A 21,696-nucleotide genomic window follows, 5' to 3' on the forward strand; every position below is an offset into this window, starting at 1 on the left:
TTTGTAAATAAAAAATTGTAAACTTTACTTTTATATTTTCAAAAAATAATATATATTTAAAATTTTACTTATAGATATTAAAATAATAACTAAGGGAATAAATTAATACTCTCCATGTAAACATTGGATCAATACACCCACCCGATCAAGCCCAAACTATTTACACTTTAACTTATAAGTCATTACCCAATAAATTTATGAGCGTTATACATGTAGTAATTTATTGGCTAACAACAAACCTTTAAATAAAGTTCAAATTTATAATGAATACCGTGAACAACAAAATAAATAAATAAAGAAAAATGTCCAGGGTATTAGTGAATTTTGAGAAATTTTTATATCTCTCATTATCAACCGGATTTTGAATTTTATGAATCTAAAATTTGTAGAAAAAGGCTCTTTACCAATTTAATTTTTAACATACTAACTACCTATCAACATAATTATCAAAATCCTTCCGCTTTTCGTGGATCTTCTTCAAACCTATAATCAAACTAAACATCTAACCCTCAACATAAAAATTAAAAATTTTACTAAATAGAGTCCAAAAAGAATGAATAGAGAATTGGCTTATGCAGTCACTTTTGTCATTCTCTTACTATCTTCCCTATTATTTTTCAACTTTGAGACCCTCTTTGATCAAGATTCTCCTTCATATTTTGGTTTCTTGTCACGTATCATCCCCAAGAATTTTCATGCACAGCCATCAGTCGCCGGAGGCTGCGATTTTTCAAGAGGCCGGTGGGTGTGGAATGAAGGCTACGCTAGTAAATCATATGATGAAAGATGCCCGTTTCTTGATCCCGGTTTCCGGTGCCGGCAAAACGGACGGCAAGATGATGGTTTTCACAAATGGAGATGGCAACCGGAAGGTTGTGATCTTCCCCGGTATGTGATGCACACTTCGCTCATTCATGCATGCATGCATGCATGAACTTGAGTGAGTGAGACTTAGCTTTCTCATTGTTAATTCTAACTATTCATATATAGTAACGTCTTTGTGTAACAATTTATAGATAAATTAGAGTTCAAATTGCCAACAAGAATTGTTACTTGTGGATTTCATCAATTTTTTCCTCTTTCTTTTTGTTGTTTTTGGAGAAGAAAAGAGGTTTGATTTGGTAAATAAAAGCGACTATAGTGGAGAATGGTTAACAGTCTGTTAGAAACGTTAGCTGAGTATGAAGCCAATCGAGCACTAGTGGACACAATAATCTATTTATAGTAGTTAATTAGTTATATTAGGGTTAGGGCCAGTAATGCTTAATTCCCATAAGTGTGTATCATACTATTGATTTCGATGGAAAATTATTAACCGGTTTAGTAAATTCTATGCTAGCTTTCTCATTTTTCTCTCAACCTGTATAGTCATATTTTGCTATTCTCAGATTCAACGCCAGTGACTTCCTAGAGAGGACTCGAAATGGACGGGTGGTGTTTGCCGGCGATTCGGTCGGGAGAAACCATTGGGAGTCTTTGCTGTGCATGCTTTCTATAGGGATCTCTAACCTGTCCAACATACATGAAGTGAATGGAAACCCTATAAGCAAACACAAGGGCTACCTTGCAATGAGGTTCAAGGAATTCAACATGACAGTAGAGTACTATAGGGTACCATTCCTCTCCGTCATCGGTCACCCACCACCAAATTCAGCTGCCGAGGTTCGAACGACTATTAGGGTTGATGAGTTGCACTGGTATTCCAAGAAGTGGGAGGGAGCAGATATTCTTGTTTTCAATTCAGGGCACTGGTGGAACCAAGACAAAACTATCAAATCGTAGGACCAACCACAACCTTAAAAAAACCTTTCGGTGACTAAGAATTGTTGCTGATGATTGATGAACTCCCTTTTTTGCTTTGTCTTCAGGGGTAGCTACTTCCAGGAAGGAGGGAAGGTGAATATGACCATGGATGTGATGGAAGCATTTAGGAGATCCTTAGAGACATGGAGATCATGGGCATTGAACAATTTAGATCCAATGAAGAGTTTCATCTTCTTTCGAAGCTATGCCCCTGTTCATTACAGGCAAGTAGTACGGGAAATTATTCTTCATTACACACTTTGTTAGAACACTCACTCTCCGTGAACTCACAGTAATGCATAAAACAAAGACACTAATTCCATTTGAAAATTTTGATTTGAGGATTTTTCAACTATTGGTGCCTGGCTTATAAAACTATTTTTGTTTGTTCATTTTTCCGTATATTTGAATGAGGATTAACTATACAGTGAAATTGTAGGAATGGGACATGGAATGAGGGGGGAAACTGTGACATGGAGACAGAACCAGAAAAAGACCCTAAAAAACTTGAACCTGATCCATACTATAACAGAGTTATATCTGATGTTATCAGACAAATGCAATATGGGAACTGGAAAGTGCAATTCTTGAACATCACGTATCTTTCAGAGCTGAGGAAAGATGGTCACCCTTCCAAGCACCGGGAGCCGGGCACCCCAGTCGATGCTCCTCAGGATTGTAGCCACTGGTGCTTACCGGGAGTGCCGGACACATGGAATCAACTTCTTTATGCTCAACTAACTCTCTAAGAACTTCCCCCAGAAAGTGCAGAACAAAGGCCAATCAAAATTTCTATCTGACCACAAAGAATGTTATGTTTTGGTAGCTGTACATAATCTGAATTGCTTTTGATTATTTTTCTACATCGTCTTCGTCATCCGAGTCCACATCAATGGCTGCCATTTGCTTCACTTTCTCAAGCTGCCTCAAGAGCTCCAACCTTTCTCGTCCATAAGTCGATGGAATCTGCAAGAAAGACAAGTCAAATTTGTATGAGGTGATGGTTGGAAGATCATCGTTGTAAGAGATGATGAAACGAATAAAAAGTAGGAGCTCCACATGTACATACCAGACCCGGTACATATCTCTGAATTGCAGCCAACATGGCTGCATGCCCAACTGCAGTAACCTGTGCAAAATAACATTGTCATCCTTAGTAGGTGACACTGGATTGCTATCATAAGGATATAAAAAACACATCTACTGGTGGACATTTTGCTCTTTCGTTGCTAATGGATTCCATATCTTTCTAATTCCTTAATGTATAAACGCAGCTTTATCTTATTATTTCTTTTAGATATTTAAAGCATATTTTTTAAAAAGGATAACGAATAGATTGATTGTGTACAAATAACTCGCTCTGATTCACGATCAATAATAAGATTTATAAATCCAACTACTTTTAGTTAGGTCTGTGATTAAGGATTAACAGTATGCTACACTAGTCAGAATGGAGATTCAAGGAGTTAAAACTTACTGGAAGAAGCATCAAAACACCAATAGGAACAACTGAAGCCATGTCAGTCACCGTTCTTTTAAGCGTTTTCTTCTCCTTCTCAGTCAATTCATCCCCAATCAGAGCCCTTCTAAGCAATCCTGTAGCAGCAGCGACATCAATAGCTAGAAGTTGAGTTCCTTGCCAGACATCCTGCTCATTGAGTAGCAAATTTCAAGTTCAGACAGGTCTCAGATGTTATAAAGACAACTCATAACTTTGGTCGAAACTTTTATTTCTATTCATTTTATGAAACAGTGAGCACTGTCAATATTACCAACACTGCTCAATAAATATCATGCTACCCAATTTCCCATTTCAGTTTCTATAGATGGCATGGGAGAAAAATAATTACTCAAGCTTCATTGATTAATGTGACAGATGAACTCAAACCAAATAAATAAGGATAATGTTCACATTAAAGAACCACCTCCAGAATAAAACATACCGTTCCTGTTTCTTTTAATTTGCCTAAAGATTTCTCTATGATATTTTCCTTCTTCTGAACCCTGGACAACTGAAAAGATCCAGCAGCATCACTATAACGAGCACCATCATCAATGACTACTAAATCCTACAAAAGCAAATATAAAATGTTAAATCTAAAAGTGTACACCAAGCCAAAACCAACAGAAAGTTAAAGAATATAGTTACTCCTTCATAGTTTCTCAGAAGCAACATGAAAAGGAACAAAATATTTCGTACTTGCAACTTACAAGTCATAGAATTTCCGATGTACCTCGTTATTTTCTGATTGATATGTACTATTTTCGACGCGTTTCTCAAGTTCCATTAACTCCTTTCTCAGAGTCTCAAACCGGCGGAATTCACTGAATTCTTGGTCCATGATCCCTACATTTGGTGGAGACTGCTCATCATGATTATCCTGCAAATAAGATTCATAGTCCACATTAATCAGAGGTCAACATAGTATCCACCCAACCACTAGAGCAGATAATTAGATTCACAGATAAAGCAAGAAATCATAGTGCCAGTTTGATGTCCTATGCTGATACATTAACAAATCAAAGCCAAATAACAGGTTCTCACTGAAGACACAAAGACGCAAGAGAATTCTCGCTGAAGATACAAAATGGCAAAGAGAAGGAAGCATACAGAAGCACTCACATCAGCCTCCAGGTCAGACTTTCTGCTACCACGAGGTATAATGATGTCCAAGAATCCACGAGATTTTCCAACATTTCTGAAAAAAACACATAAATCAAAAAACAGAAATAACATTTTACCGAAGAAAGTAACAGCTGACAATAGAGTGAAGCTTTCAGAATACCAGTCACTAGATAGGAAAACAATAAAGCTAAAAACTAAGGAATTTCATACCTTTTGCTCCTATCCACCCTTGCATTTGCATTCTTTCTGCTTTTCCCTTTCGTAAATTCTTGATCATCACCAACTTGTGTGTGAGACTGACCACCACCAACTCCCTGAAGTGAGTATAATAAAATTGTTACTGACCAGAAAATGCAGACTCTTATAAGGGGAAACGAGAGAGGACAAGTATCCATGGACATCGAGCAACATACTGATGAATTTTAGCAAGAAAATAATGAAGTTGGGTACTCCTTATAGAATTTAATCCTTTTCTAAAATAAAATAATCAAGACACCTTAAATGCTATGGGAATAATAAAAAGAACATTATCCAAGCATACAACTGAAGTTGCATCGATATTCACAATGCTTTGAAAGCTAAGACACAAACACAGGCTCAATAGCTCCAGTCAGTCTTATCTCCTAACGAACATATAGAAGTGAGAAACACTAGATAGTTATCTAGATAACAACTATAATTGGAAACCAAATAGGGATATGCATATTCCACTTTCAAAGTGGAAAGTCATTGAGGGAAAGGAAGCCATACCTGCTGTAAAGAATCAGCCTTCGCCCTGAAAGATGCTTCCAGGAATTCAGCTTCTTTCCTAAGTTTTCGTATTTTTTCCAGGTCAGAACAGGCTGCTTTTATATGCTCTTTTCCAGAAATAGAGCTTGATACATGTAACTCTTGGAGCAACTTTTCGAGTCTTGTCACAGCTTCTTCAACACTTTTCAATGCCTGAGAAATGGCAGAGATAAGGCATAAATTAAAAAAAAAAAAGATATATGAAAACAACACTCTCAGCATCTATTTTGACTGTGCTCATTACGTAATTCATACAATACTAAATATTAACTATGGAAGCACAGACATCAGAACATTTATAGTCCCTTCTAAACAGATCAACTTAAAATATCTAAATTTGCTTCCTAATCTTTACCATTATAAAATGCAATAGATGTACAAATTTTACTTTTGGAATAACAGATAAATCAAATATAACACACACACACACTAAGTAAAAGGTAAAATCATCTGGATAAGTTGACACTGCCTTATCACTGACAGCATAGAAGGCTAGGAAGATAGCTCAACCTACCCTGTTAAAACCAAATAAAGCCTAACAATAACTTATCAAAAAACCATATTAACCCTCAAAGTCTAGCTTTGCAGACTTAACTGAATTGGAAGCAGCATACATTGATAAAATAATTTTGAAGCAGGGAAACATACCTCATCAAATGAATCTGAATCTTTTGCAATTGACTTAACTGCAGATCTCTGTCTATCAACTGTTTTCTTGATCTCTTTTTCTAATGTCTTCTCCCTGCATTTTACATTTTTACAAAGATAAAATGAAACAATTTTCGGATTAAGAAAATCTAGGTAAAAGATCAGCTTCACAACCCCTGCAACTATACAGTCTCTTTCAGTTGTTCTTACAAAGCTTTCAGCTACAAATGATTCCAATATCCATAGTTTACCCCAAACATTTAATTGAAATTTAAATGGCTGAATTTTTTTTCAATGAATATGCATATGCATCTACTGGAACACAATTAGAAAAGCAGACAGACAGACGCAGGAAAAAAAAAAAAAAAAAAAAACTGAAATATGTAGAATTTTCCTTGCAGCTTACGTTTTCATCCCAAGTTCTTCCATGGACTGCATCAACTTCTTGTGCCTAACATAGAAGATAAATAATAAACATCTTAAATAAGAATCTAATGTATTTAAATTATATTGAATGGTGGTTCAGTTACCCTATTGACAGAAATTCAGCTGCTTTCACATTTGAGGGGCTTTCTAGCCATGTACTATATTTGATAAAGCTCTGAATCCAATGAGAACAAACATAAAATGCCTGGGGTACTGCTTCAGCATTTGGGGGACCTTCATCTTTACTTTTATGCGTGTGAGTCTGTTTTGTAATGCTGGTGATACCCGGATAAAAAGGAAGCCAGTCCAGCTCTTCACAAACTACCTATGCAGTTAAAGAGCTTTTGCCAAGTTAAATTAACTAATAAGCAAATCTGCCATATGCAGTGAATTTAAATACCAACCTCCACATACAATTGGTATGAACTAATGGATGAGAGCTGAGGGTAGTAAAAAACGCTGCCTCCTATAAGGTACCTGTAAGAATAAAATAAGCAAATGTATAAATAATCATAGAATACAAAAGCAAAGTGAATAGGAAGATGGTGAAAATACAGGAATTTGATGGAAAAAGGAGAAATGGGATAGTCTATATGGTTTATTATAATGAACTGATGATACAATGTTTGTAAATACTAACCAAAAATACCTATTAATAATAATTATCTTGGTCAAGTACTACAACAAAACTACTAGTAAGCTCAGCACAAAGCTACTAATAATAAGATTCTTAGAACTGTAAGAAACCTGACATTCTAAAGGAATAACATCAGTAGAAGTTAAACCTGATGATATCTTCCAGTGGATCATCAAGGGTATCAAAACCATTCGCCAAAAGGAAGGACCGTGTACTTCTTCCTAAAGCGATAAAGAATCCAAATATAGCCAAATCCTTCTCCAAAACCTGCACCATGAAAAATTTTTATTGAAGCTCTCTGTTACGACAAAGTAAATACATGACAGGAAGATGATTTAGCTTTGCTATACTCAAATCAATTCATTTCTTCATTGTTTTTGTTACTTATAAGAAAGATCTGTCCTTCATAACATTTTAGTTTTCATATTAAGTAAACTTAGTTCGTACATTTTTCCACATTTAAAATTAAATAGATAAATAAATCTAGACATTATGAACTACTTTTCTGTTTCAAAATTTAACCAAAATAAAAAATTTCAAGAACAATGTCATAATTGTGGATCTCAACACAATTAAACTAAGGTCAGAAACATTGGACCATAACCCCATCAACCAATAAGAATTTGTATACCAGTGCATTTTCAAGCAAAGTATAGGTCTGACTATGGTAATTTAGCTGTGAGACTTATGTGTAGTCAGTTGAACTGAGTATGAATTCAAGAAGGTTAAACCAAGCTGTCTTCAGAGATGCATGTAACTTGCCTCAATACTTTCAGAAGTTGTCAGTCTTGACCAGATTTTCTCCTTATCAATAACTTGCTGCAGTTGCCTCTGAGCAAGATTCACCCAGAAAACAATCTCTTCTGAACCCCATTCATCTTTTGCTCTACAGGCTGCAGCTCTTGGCCCAAAATGAACAAGAAATTCTCTGTGCAGACCAATATCCTTTATAGAATTATAAGCTTGGCTTACAGGAATTAGACCAGCCAGCATGTCCATTAAACTACCAGTTATCTCTGCGATCATGGAAAAGAATTGTGAACAAGAAACTTTGGCCGGGCCAAGTTTAGAGACTACAGCAATGCATGTTAGTGCAAGCAGAAGAAGGGACGTGTCACTTGCACTGCTTGAACCCATACTTTTTCCATTCCTGGGAAATTAATTAAAAGATCAATCATGTATTTTATCAAAAAATAAGAACAATGAAAGCTAATAGCTCAACATATAAAAATGCAATGTTGAGAGTGAACATACAAAACAGCAGTAGCGGAAAAGCGTCCATCCCCTTCAAACTTATTAACAAAGGATGCCACAACAGCTGGAACCTGCTCAGACCAGAACCATTCATATGCTTCGGGCATTTGGGTTGATAATTTTTCTCTAATTAAACCCTCCAGGGGAGCAGATAGCCTCAGCAAACTGGATCAATGCCACGGTTGAACAAATTAGTCCCAAAACAATTATAGAGTAGTACAAAGTATTGAAATTAAGCAACTCACAGGAATCAGGGGGAAGAAATAACAATTAACATGGCAATAACAGTATACAAAACTATTGCATCATTAAGTTCAAGTAGCCAACCCCAGCAAATGGGAAAAAAGTTTGATTCTTGTTCTTGTTGATATTTGAAAGTCATCAGTATGATATAAAACTTCGACATTGAAGGTACAAATCAAGTCAGTATTTACTAACGTTAACACAAAAATCCATAAATGTAAGACAATAGCAAAATATATTACTGCAGTTCTTCACACAAGTTCAGGTATAGAATTTCTATTACTCTCTAATAAATAAGCCTAACTTATTTATTGTTTGCTACGTCTAAAGCAAAAGAAAGAAAGAAATAATGAACCAAAAGGCAAAGCAAAATGGTACCTCCTTTGAACAAAGACATTGACATTTCTGTCGTCGCTGCCATCTCTTCGCGATGAAATTTCACTTGCCGCATGCAATAAGGAGAAAACAGCAGCCTGGATGAATTAAAGCAACCTGTTACTTAATTTGTCATAAATTTTGATGAATTGAAACAGAGCTTGAGTAAAATATGACCGATGGGATAGTACCATTTCTTGTAGCAAAGACAATAGAGGAAACATTACCCAAATTCATTCATGTTGAAGCTCATCCACATACACATACATAGCCATTCTAGATATAGCTCAAATATTATGACCAGAAACAATAATCAATAATAGGTTCAATCATCTCTGATATCCATGAACCCAAGTACATAAGTGTTCATATAATCATAACCATACTTTGACATCGCCAAACGTTGCGGCATGCTTATCTTGGATTGCAACAAAGGCACGCAACTAAAGCCAATAGTGACACTTTTCCCATTTACATTTCATCTAGCAAGAATTTGTCTTATCTATGCACAAGTTGATCAACAAAATTAATTGGTCGTTTCCCATTAAAGGCTGTCCATCAAAATTCATTGTTTACACATGATATGAATCAAATAATACCATCAAAGGGTTCATGACAATACCTGATATGACACTGGCTTCACCCATGCATTTTGGTCTACCCCAAGCCAGGCAGTTGAAACCCAGGATACTCTTGCTAATGATTTATGCTCTTTAATAGCTAATTCAAAAACCCTGGCAGCGTCATATAAAGCTTGAACAAGTGCATCACAGAAGTCTCCATCTTCAAGTGAGCTATTAAGTTTCACCCTCATTTTCTCGAGGTCTGTACTCGTGCTAGATTGGGGACTCCCGTTGACAGTCACACCATCATCAGCTGAGGCAAATGGGAAAATGTATCCCCTCCTCCTGGGTTTGGAAAGCGTTATATAGTACTTCCCACACCCCACCAAACCAGCATCACCATTCGACACAAAAAATTGTCGTATCAGGCAGCCCTTTCTTGAATTACCCCATTTATTTCGTAACAAACACCGCAAAGCCAATACTTTTCTGCCTGTGCAAGGGGAGCCATTGGAAGGCCAACAATTTGAAGAGCTGCAGAATATATTGCAATCAGAAGAAACACTCACTCAGAAAATTGCATAGTAACAAACTCGGAATTATTTATATATATAGAAACAAAGGACCAATAGCTCAACCATACTATTTCATTGGTTGACCCAATCTCTACGTGTGCGTCGGAGGGAGGGTGTTTGGATTAATCATACTTAACGGGAAAGTCTTTTAACAACAAGAATTTTTCCCTTTAATTTAAACAAGCACCAACTCTTAATGGATTACACTCTGTTAGTCTGTTTAGTGTTAAGGCACCATTTGACATTGTATAATCAAACTGCCACCAAAATACTGAGTCGTCTTGATAAATTAACAGCACAATAACACACAATCAAAATCATTACCTACTAAAGAAAATAAAAAAAAAAATAAAGTAAAAAACGAAAAGAACTTGAAAAGCAGCAAGCACTACACTACACTACACCTATCATGTATCCTTCTTCACCGAGCCTCACTGTTCACCAAACTCGTGACAGTTACACTAATTTCGAAAACACAACAGACATTTCCATTTATTTTCCAGTAGCTAAATCCAAATCATGCTTAAATAGAGTACAATCCAGTAAAGTAGATTCACAATTAGAGCGAATTGAGCTCAGACGAAACCTAGATACGCTTTGATGGAAACCTAGCAGGAATCTTGAAGTGAATCTTGAAGCGAAAAATGAAGCAAGAAAGAAAAGAATAGATGGAGTTTGAGTTCACCTTAGTGAAAGGTAGTTGTTGTTAGCGTTCAATTTGAGCGCCATCACGAAATTGAGTTTGAGAGAGAGAGAGAGAGAGAGAGAGAGAGAAGGGAAAGAAGAAAGAAAGAAATAAAGAGAGAAGAGAAGCCAAGAAGACGAGAGAGAGAGAGAGAGAGAGAGAGAGAAGGGAAAGAAGAAAGAGAGAAAAAAGAGAGAGAAGAGAAGCCAAGAAGAGGAGAGAGAGAGAGAAGGTGGTGACGTGGCAGAGATGGGTGCTTTATTATTATCCGAAGACGTGGACAACACAAAAATCACACACACACTCAAAGTTCACACTTCACACAACTGATTCAGTTAAAGTCTGAATTTGTTAATTCTTAAAATTTTTTAATATTATAATTTTAAATATTTAACATATTCAAATTATTTTAACATTATATATTTTACGTTTTTAATTTGATTTTCTGATTTTATATAAAACTTCGATTTTAAGTGTCTTGTGCATAATAAATTAACATTGTTATTGTATTTTTTGAAATTATAAAATAACATTTTTTATACAATTTTAATTATTCACAAATTTGACATATACAAATTTAGAAAAATATTTAATTAGTATTCCAAAAATTTGTTTTTACAATTTTAACTACTCAATTTCCAAGGAATACAATTGCCTAGAAGATAATTTGGTTGCTGAAAATAATGAAGAATATTTTCTTTTTTCTTTTGGACATTGGTGATGAATATTTTTTGATGAAAATTTACATGAAATGCAATTAAATAATTTAATATTTTTAACTATTTCATTTAAGGATCTGTTGCTAATGAATGGGTTATTGCATGCACAAGGCGGAATTTAAACCTCCGACACTTATTTAAGTAGACGCGTGAGTTGACCACTCGACCAACACAAGTTGGTTATTAATTTATTATATAACAGATTTTTACTATTAATTAAAAAAACAATTTTTTTGAAAAATTCTGGTCTTGCTAATAATAGTAAGCCATGGGTGCTACTTCGTTTTTTTTTTTTTTTTCTTTTGGGTCAGACAATATGAGCAGCTTGGATTTGGAACTTAAAATAATAAATCAGAACCTCTTTTCTTTTGTATTGTCTCCATAGAGAAAAGCCTTATAGCTTTAGAACTCATCATGGCTTCAAGCCTTAAACAAATTTGCAGCCCAATCCAATGGAAGTTAAAAGTTAATTAGGATTTGACAATTGTTTTGGTATCTTTTGAAAGAGAAATTATTTTTTATTATGTCTTATTGTATGGTAAATTTATTTTGTGTATTTTTAATATATGAAATAGTGACAATTTTAACTAATACCATTTATAGTTAAAGTTTGTAAAAAGAAAAAGTTTTTGAAACATGTATTAAATACACTTTAAGATTATCTAAATATTTTCTAAACTCTATATTCCCGTTTAGAATAGAAAAAATATAATGTAATACCAAAAATCTATTTAGATTTTAAGTAAAACGCAATTTTTCAGATTTAAATAAAATACTTAAAAATATTTCACATGTTAGATATGTATATAATGATAAAATGATATGAAATGATAGAAACTCAAGAAAATAAAAATATCCTCTAGTGTTGATAAAATTATAAAAAAAATATACTAAACATTATTTTAGCTTTATTTAACATGTAAAACTGGATCTTAAAATAATATATTAAGAGATAAATTATTTTTTCATTTTCTTTATGTAATGAAGTTTTTCCTTGTGAATGATATATACTCTAAAAAGCCAAGACACTAGTAATAAGAATTTTAATATATAAATATAATTTTTTATGCAATAAATGAATTGAAAATGAACATTATTTGTTGTTTACCAATAGAAATTTATATTTTAGCAAATATTTGTAAATAAAAATTTCAAATTGTACTTTCAGGGTTGGTAACCGACAATTTAATTTGAGATGTGGTTATATATATATATATATATGACTTGACAAACAAATTAAAATGAAAATAAATATTCAATTCCTCATAAAAGCTTACCAAGTGAACTTAATTAATATAGAAATTCACATCACAACCCCTCATACTTTCATTCCTTTTTCTCAGTGATATATTAATCAACCATCCATATATATTCATTAACTATCTAGAAAAAGGGCCAAATAAATAGCTTTTTAGAGAACATTTCCACAAAATATTTTTTTCCATATATAGATAAGGGAGCTATTCAGATAAAAACGTTCAAAACATCTTTTTATAAAAATATTTTTTAATAATTAAAACTTAACATATATAATCGATTAAATCATATTATTTTTGTCAAAATTAGGTTAGATAAATTGATTTGACCAAAAAATAATGAATCAAATCTTGAACTGGTTTAAATTAATATTATTTTTTATAAAAAATACTACAATACCCTATTATAGAAAATGACTAAAATACTTCTATTTTATATATTAATTTTGAAAATTCTAAATTTTAATCCTTTATTTTTCTATCGTAGGATTAGGATTTAAAATTTTTAAAATTAATATATATATAATAAGAGTATTTTAATCGTTTTCTATAATAAGGGTATTGTAGTAATTTTAAAAAAAATAATTAATTTAGACTAATTCAAAATTTGATTTACTTTTTTTCGGTTAAATCAATTTGTCTAATCTAATCTTAACAAAAATAATATGATTTAATTGATTATATTTGTTAAATTTTAATTACTGAAAAATATTTTTAAAAAAAGATGTTTTAGACGTCTTTATCTAATGGCTCTCACCGATGACATTTAATTTCCATTGATGACCTTATCTCAAAATTATTTATTTGTTTTTTTTTTTATTCTAGCAATATTAGAAGCTCTATAAGGATTATATATATATATATATATATATATATATATTACTAAAGAGTAAAATTTTGTACTTGATATTTACTAATTTTTAAAATTATTTTTTATTATAAAATTTAAATTTAAAAAAGTTAAGATTAAAAAAAATTATATAATAAAAAAATATTTAATATTATTTAATTAAAAGTTAATTATATATATGTATTGAAAATAATTAATGTCTAGAGACCGCTCAAGAATGGGTGATGAATGATGACGTTTTGGACTGTTTTCTATCAACAAAATTGGAGTTATTATATATATAATATATACGACACACATAAAAAAATAATGTAGATATTGGCTATGGGGTCATCATGTATATGATAATGATGGTCCCTACATATATGAATTAGGTTTGTGGCACGACATTTGCATGGCGGTGGTGAATTATATTATTTCAATAATAAAGAAAGAAATCTAGAAATTATAAATAAAAGTTTGCTAGTATTTTGTTGATTGTGACGAAGATGCATATATAGCTAGAATAGTGTTTTTATTGATTATAGATAGATTATTATAAATCTTGTTGGACACTGAAAATTAAACAAATAATATGCAAAAAGAGAATAGCACATACATGTGACTCACGAGGGGTATTAATATTTATATTATTTATATTTATATATGATGATTCCATATTTCTCTCCCCAACCAAATCCTATCATGTTCTCAAATTATTGCTATCATTAGGTTTAATTTCATTAAACAAACGGACAAATAAGTATAAATATTAAATAATGTTATGGAAGTACGAACTAATGGATACGTAGTTAAGTAATTAAACTAAAATCTTAATAATAAGTAATTAAAATAAAGCTCTTAGACAAAAAAATGTTGGAAATATTTAAAAATTTTCTTCTTTAATTTTGAAGCGAGTATATGAATTATTATATCTTTAACATCGTATTTATTTATGCAAGAATTTATTTATATATACTCCTTTATCTCTTTTTATTTTGTTTTATGTGCTATTTTTTTATCTTTTAGCGGATTGAATTTTAAATTCTGTTAATCACAAAAACTTGATATCATGTTATAAATTTATAATACTATTGTTTTAAAAATGTTAAATTTATAGAAAAAAATATGTAAATAATTATGTCTCTATAATTATGACTTGAATTATGAGGGCATGGTTAATTAATTAAATAATGTAATTCACACACTAATGATTAATTCATAAAAAAAAAAAAACGAAAGATTTTGTAGTGCAGGATGGAAGTAGTATCGCATAGTAGTAGTAATGACTAGTGTGAATTAGAATCTATATCATATATCATATATATAAATTTCTTCCTCTTATATTTTATATTATTTTCATGAATAACACACGTATCATCGTGTACCTCGTGCCTAATAATAATAATAATAGTCAAAATAATAAAGAGTAAAACATATGTAAAAATATAAATAATTGGCCACTGATGTGTACTTTTGCCCTGGTGTTTTGAGTACTTGATGATGATGCTTTTCAATTAAAGAATTGTGCATGTGCGTATAATGCTAGTAGAATACTGAGGTAGTTACTGTGAGTTATATAATAATTTTTTAGCTAGTTACCTCTTATAGACATGTATATAAATAACTTTAATTTGTTGCACTGTACGTGTGTGTGATTAACAATTTAGAAATTCTTGATTTCATTCTCTGATAATAATAATTCTCTTTTCTCTCCCTCTCTTTCTTGCATCATAATAATATATATATACTATTAGCGACGGATTGAAAAATTATTGAAAACTCGTAAAATTTTTATTGGGACAGAAAGATTTGCTCTCACAAATAAATAAGAACGGAATTAAGGTATTTGTCTCACAAAAATTTGTAAAATTTTTACAAAAAAATTATTTAAATGTCCTTGTATATATATTTGTTGCGTAAGTAATTCTATTTTATTTTATTTTAATTTATATGTTAAAAATTGTATATGTATGTTATTATGTTTGAATTATGTTTGATTTGATATATTTAGTTGAATTATATAAGATTTTATTATGATCGTATTAAATTTTAAAAAATTTAAAACTCAATAATATCCAATATCCATAGATATCTACAAGTATCCGCTTCTCCTGCCGAGAGAAATAACCAGAAACCCACAATTGTTAGAATATAATTATGATCAATTATGATCAATTAGTATTATTTAATATATCTGAATATTTATTATATGAGATTACATCTTTATTGTTAGGGATAAATATGATTTTGGTCCCCAACGTAGAGGCTGAAAATTTATTTTGTCCCCGGCCTTTTTTTCGCTACAAAATGGTCCCCAAGGTTTCAGTTTGTTTTAAAATCGTCATTCGGACAAAAATACCCTCCCATCTTCTTCCTCAACATTAACGGAAGCAGAAGCAGATGCACAAACGCAGAAAAAAAAAACAGCCAACAATGGATAACAAAAATAACAATAACAAAATTGAACATCAGAAGAACCCACCACTACCACCACCATTATCATCATGGTCATTATCATCATCATCAGAACCATCAACAAAATTGAAAATCAGAAGAACCATCAACCAAAAACAAAACATCAAGCAGAAGCGGAAGAACAACAGAAGCAATTTTCAGCAATTCAATAACAAAAGCTCAACAACAACAACAATTCAACTGCAATTTTCAGCAATTCAATACCCTAAAATCAACTAACAGAAAATTAAAATCCAGCTAAACTAATCCAGAATCAAATCAAGCATCTAACACTAACCAAAAACAGAAATTGAAAGCAAAATGATAACTGAATTATGAAAATAGAAAACAGAAAAAAGGAGACAGGGAAGGCCGTGGTGGAGCGCCGGTGGTCTGGGCATGACAGGAAGTGGCTGGAGGGAGGGTAACGGGCGGCGGTGAGCTCTGATTCTTTCTGTGACAGGGATTGAGGGAGGGGAAGCAGGAAGGCTTGCTGGCGGTGGTGAAGCAGGGGAGGCTCGCCGGCAATGAGTTCTGGTTCGAGGAGTCTGAGACAGGAAAGCGGACGGTGCGGCGGCAGGAAGAAGAGGCGGGCGGCGGTGCGGCGGCATGGCATCCCTCTTCTCTCCCCCCTCCACCCTCCCCTCCTTCCCTTTTTCTCGGCCCCCCTTTTCTTTCTTTCTCTCCCCACCCACCCGGCTTCTCAGTATCCCCCTTTCTTTCTTTTTTTTATTTATTTTATAGTTATTTTATTTTAATTTTTTTAACGAGGGTTAATTTGGTAATAAAAAAACAAAATTGGTAAAAAAGACGATTTTAAAACAAACTGAAATCTTGGGGATCATTTTGTAGTGAAAAAAAGGCAGGGGATGAAATAAATTTTCGACCTCTACGTTAAGGACTAAAATTGTACTTTATCCCTTATTATTACGATTTTCTTAGTTCCTATAAATACTTTTTATATTGTATTATTTCAGGCAACTTAAATATACTCAATATTCAATAATACACAAATCCTTTTTTCAGTTTAGTCTATTGTTTCTAACAGCAAAAATGAAACAAAAACAATAAGCATTTTACTAAACGGAATGGAGGCAAAATGAATACTCATTACCATCTTTATTTGGAAGTAAGAATTTAGGGTTGTACACTATCTAGTTTCATAGATATATAATCTATTTTAATTCGATAAAAGCGGATTGACAAATGTTAAATATAAGAGGAGAATAAATGAAATAACTTAGTCAAACAAACAAAAAAAATAAACCTTTAACCTAATCCATGTGAAATTGCCATTAGGGTGCAATAAGACCAATCCTATATATGTAACTAACCTGCATTATAAAATATGGAATTTCCAACTAAAATAAGAAAGCTTGGTATAGTAAACTTTTAAAAAATTTGAGGAGCAACAAAAAAAAAAGTAAAGAAAAATAAAACTAGAAGCTAAGGAAGTTTTTAATTAGTATATACATAATCTGTTAATATTTCTTTATAAACTTCTATCTTGTTTTTAAATTAATTGTCATGTGTATTGGCCTATATCCGATCGATGCCAAATCTCTATACTTATATATACCCTTTATTCATTTAAAGAAAATCTCTAACAAATAAAAAGGTGTATAAATTAACTTTCTTTTCTTTTCTATGTACCAACATTTGGTTAATTTTGTCATTCAGACATTGTTAGTTATCAATGTTTTACAATCTCAACCGTTTTAATTAATATCACATGGAGGGTTCTTTAATTTAACCGTGGAGTTTAAGTTTATTAATTTATTATTACTAATTAATATATCTCGGTGAAAATTAAAGAAACATACTTGTATTATATATGTCTCATCCAGATACCAAAGAATTTTTGTTGTTTTAGTGTTTACTATTTATTTACTTAACATTACTTTTTTTTTTAGTTTATAGCAAATGATGTTCTTAGGACAAATTACTATTATATATATTATTTTTGCATAAATATATTTTTGTTCTTTTATAGTATTTTGTTTTTAATTTACTTAAATGTTACTTATTTTAATTAACTTTTAATAAATTAAAGTAAAAAAAAAAGACAAAAAATAAAAAAAATCAAAGATGTTGATTTGACATATAATAAAATTTCAGTTAAACCAAACAGAAAAGCTGGAATAAAAAAGTGGCGGTGGTTGTTATCCGTTAGCTATTTGGCTGAAGAACCACTGCAATCTACTGAGATTATTGTAGTCATATATTTGTTTAAATAGTTAAGGAATATAATATTTTTTAAAAGTTTCTGCAATTAAAACGAGTTAAATCTCAATTTAGTTCAATGTTTAGAATGACTTCTACAATTTTATTGGCCCTAATTAGAACTCCTAAATTTGTAATCGTGGCTCTCCGATTTGTCCCTGCGATTATCTCTGTCACCGAAATGCTGATCTGACGCAATTGCATGACATGGTGGACACTACTTAAATTACGGCGCATTGGTTTTGGGTCCAAACTTTTTGGAAACCACGTAGAGTAAGGGCTTTCTTGATGTTTTGCAACTTATGATCGTCGTAGTGGAAAAAAAGAGAGTTTTAACCCACAAAAAACTAAAACAACGTGATTTCTAAAGGGTTTGAGCACGAAACCAATATCATCGTTTAAGTAGTGTCCACCGTATTATGCAATTGCGTCAGATCAGCATTCCAGTAACGGAAATGATTGCAGGAACAAGTCGGAACCACGATTACAAAATTTAAAGATTTTAATTAGGATCAACGAAATTGTGATTATCATTTTAAACATTGAACTAAATTTCAGAAGCTAAATGGAGATTTAAATCCACTAAAAACATTGAAATGAAAGTAATTTAATACATACTTATTACAACGTTGGCAGCTTTAATTTTCACTACTAACTTAGTAATAAACTATAAATACAAATACAGTAAACATATTAATACATATACAATAAATTGATGACATGTATACAGTATATTAAAATGAGTTTAATTGATCAACCAAACCAAAATGAATTCCATCTTCTCAAACACTCATAAAAGATTATTTAGTCATTATTTACAATATAACCTAGCAAGTGGGGCACTTAATAAGTAATATGCGAACGAAAGATAAGGAACTATAGTAGTAGTTAATTAGTGGCATGCAAAGTCTTTCAATGAAGATATATTAATTAATCATACATAATAAACGTCATGTTAGGGAGAAAATAAGTTTAGACGGCAATGCTTCGGTCACATTATTTAATTTATAAACTGCGTTTTGTTAATTGAAAATGATGTTTCCACGCAAATTATCTTTTCTTTGTGTCCACTTTCAAGTGTTTGAGACGACTTTTTATAGTGGCTGCTTAATCGTTTCTATATTAAACTACCTTTTAATTTTTTTCATTATTAACCACTAGTTATATAAAATATTAAATATTTTTGCTTAATTTTTTTATTGATAGAGTAGTTACCAAAAGTGATATAATTACGAATAAGTTCAACTAGATAGTCAACTTTTTGAAATAATTTGTCTATATTAAATTATAAATACTAAATTTTAAATATTGTTAAACCGTAAATTATATTATGATGGTAAAACCTAAATTTTCTAGAAAAATAAAAATTTTAAAAATAATTTTTGTGCTAAAAAATAAGTAATATTTATTAATTGAAAGTGATTCCCTATAATTATTCATTATGAATACATGAGAAATAAAATATAATCAATAAAATTGCTTTAAAAAATTGCATGGTTGGTGAAGAACTCATGAGTGCATGCATTTTGCATTGTTTTAGATTGTGTGACAAACAAAATCATTTCTTACAAATTTGTATAATTTTTTTAAAACAAAAAAACATATTTTTTTTGGAAAATGAACTAAGAAAAATATTTTATGGCTAGAATTAATTTGAAATTTTTTAATTATCAAAAAGATCAAATTGTAAGAATAATTTAAAAAAAAAAATCTATAGATAGGATGATATGTATTCATTGATGAATATTGAAAGAGAAATCAAGTCTGAAGGGTCACTATCGGCCTAGCTGGTCCACCTAAAAAATTAAAAAAAAACTAGAATTAATTAATTGAATAAGTCAGAGATTAAGTTAATATACATCTACCATTTAACACTACATGAAAAATAAATTAAAGTATGCAAAGCAAAGCTTGTGGGATTATTATTAACTAAATTTATTATCACTCTTGTTACTAGTGTATTAATAAGCACTAATATACGTATTATATTACTATTTTATTTATTGAATATGTATAAAAATAATAATTAAAATAAAATTATTTGAGATAAAAAATAATTTAAAATTTAATTAAGAAGTCTCATGTTCAAGTTTTATTTAGAAATAAATTTTTTTTATATAAATTATATATAATAAAATATATTTTACTACATAACTTTTTCATATTTTCATTATATATAATATAGAAATATAGAATTACTTATCGTTTGATATATATCAATCTAAATTAAACATATAATGAAGTGATAGTGCAGCATTAATTAAGAATATGGCATTTCCATAGAAAAAAGATGCAATATATTGTTCAACTTGCAAAAAAAAAAATGTGTTAAACTTGAAAATCTTAAGATGTAATATACTAAAGAAAAAGTTTGTTTGAGTTGGTCGAATAGCTAATTCACTCGTCTAATTAAATAAGTATTAAGGATTCGAATTTTATGAGCAGCAAGAAATGACCAAAGTATAACTTATTGATTAATGTTAAATTATTAAATAAAATTCATATATGTGACAAATTAAATTTTGGTCCAACAAAAATATCATGAAAAAAAAAAAGTGAATTGAAGGTATTTGTCTAGTTGTGTGTGTATATATATTTCCATGTAGCAGTTGATGAAGTTACATCATTATATTACAATCATGTGTGTATGTATATATTCATGGTCAAAAATGGATTTATATGGGATAATGATGATATTGAATTTCAAAAGGGAGAGCACTTGAGGCTTCCAATGGCATTAATGAAGTTAGCAAAAGTATTAAAGTTGAAATAGTTACGTCACATTGAGATATAAAGTTTGCTTAAGTGTGATATGACATTTAACTAACCCTTTGACACATTGATATAGTTACTATTAGTGCTCTCAGATTTTTTATATCATTATTTAATATATATTAACGTGACGCTAATTTTGTTTGGATTGTGGATTTGTAATTGACCACTTTTACGAGATATATATAGTTGTTTCTTTTTCCCAATTTTAACTCATATAGACTCATAGTCATAGACCCTTAGTTTAGTTTGTATCGTTAAGAAGTTAAGACTGGCTTTTATCGCTAACCTTTTAAGTTTGCAGCTTAAATTACATTTTGTTTTGTATTATAGAAAGATTTACATAAGAGATACTTCTATAAAGACGTGTAAAACGTACACTTAAGTGCTTTATTATTATTAGATATATTAATAAATTAATTATTTTTAAATTTTTTAACAAATTAAAATAAAATTGATTTTTTTTAACAATAACAATAAATCCAATCTTTTTAGAATTCTAATTGTATTTTTAAATTTTTAGGGATTCAAATATCAGTCAGAGATATATTTATCTTTTTATCCAAAAATTTAAAGATATTCGATTTAAACTGTGTAATTCGATCAAATCAAACTGGGTCTAATAATTATAATACAATTGGGTTTATTATTACTGTTATAATAAACTGATTTTGTTCTGATTTATTAAAAAATAAATTATTAACTGATTTAATAAAGATGTCTAATAATAATATAACAAATATAAACATCTTTTAAAAAAGATATTTTTAATGTTTTTATTAAAGTGGTCTCTTTTACATAATTATACTATATATT

The 21,696-nt window shown here is 30.7% G+C and overlaps 2 protein-coding genes across 3 annotated transcripts; one reads left to right on the plus strand and one right to left on the minus strand.

Moving 5' to 3' along the window:
• Positions 1 to 553: 553 nt before the first annotated feature.
• Positions 554 to 2,552, plus strand: LOC130963629 (protein trichome birefringence-like 8). The gene is made up of 4 exons (XM_057889734.1): positions 554 to 888; positions 1,389 to 1,778; positions 1,869 to 2,027; positions 2,243 to 2,552. Exons 1-4 carry the CDS (start codon positions 554 to 556, stop codon positions 2,550 to 2,552), a joined length of 1,194 nt encoding a protein of 397 aa, XP_057745717.1.
• LOC130961071 (uncharacterized) lies at positions 2,531 to 10,784 on the minus strand. 2 transcript variants are annotated; one of them, XM_057886732.1, is made up of 18 exons: positions 10,625 to 10,784; positions 9,424 to 9,898; positions 8,805 to 8,899; positions 8,184 to 8,348; positions 7,692 to 8,079; positions 7,078 to 7,196; positions 6,697 to 6,769; positions 6,397 to 6,617; positions 6,273 to 6,317; positions 5,867 to 5,960; positions 5,180 to 5,371; positions 4,640 to 4,743; positions 4,427 to 4,502; positions 4,038 to 4,184; positions 3,747 to 3,872; positions 3,281 to 3,451; positions 2,873 to 2,932; positions 2,531 to 2,769 (listed from the first exon to the last, which is right to left on the minus strand). In XM_057886732.1, exons 1-18 carry the CDS (start codon positions 10,666 to 10,668, stop codon positions 2,656 to 2,658), a joined length of 2,709 nt encoding a protein of 902 aa, XP_057742715.1. In that variant the 5' UTR covers positions 10,669 to 10,784; the 3' UTR covers positions 2,531 to 2,655. The 2 variants fall into 2 exon arrangements, with proteins under 2 accessions (XP_057742715.1, XP_057742714.1); XM_057886731.1 differs by having other exon boundaries at positions 4,415 to 4,502.
• Between the last annotated feature and the right edge of the window lie 10,912 nt (positions 10,785 to 21,696).

Source organism: Arachis stenosperma, chromosome 2, assembly GCF_014773155.1.
Source record: "Arachis stenosperma cultivar V10309 chromosome 2, arast.V10309.gnm1.PFL2, whole genome shotgun sequence".
NCBI lineage: Eukaryota > Viridiplantae > Streptophyta > Magnoliopsida > Fabales > Fabaceae > Arachis > Arachis stenosperma.

Coding starts and splice junctions, on each gene's coding strand:
- LOC130963629 (XM_057889734.1), top strand. CDS start 554: ATGAATAGAGAATTGGCTTATGCAGTCACTTTTGTCATTCTCTTACTA. Junction 889..1,388: donor GAAGGTTGTGATCTTCCCCG/GTATGTGATGCA, acceptor TGCTATTCTCAG/ATTCAACGCCAGTGACTTCC. Junction 1,779..1,868: donor CAAGACAAAACTATCAAATC/GTAGGACCAACC, acceptor CTTTGTCTTCAG/GGGTAGCTACTTCCAGGAAG.
- LOC130961071 (XM_057886731.1), bottom strand. CDS start 10,668: ATGGCGCTCAAATTGAACGCTAACAACAACTACCTTTCACTAAG. Junction 6,770..7,077: donor CCACTGGAAGATATCATCAG/GTTTAACTTCTA, acceptor TTATTCTTACAG/GTACCTTATAGGAGGCAGCG. Junction 2,933..3,280: donor GTGTTTTGATGCTTCTTCCA/GTAAGTTTTAAC, acceptor TATTTTGCACAG/GTTACTGCAGTTGGGCATGC.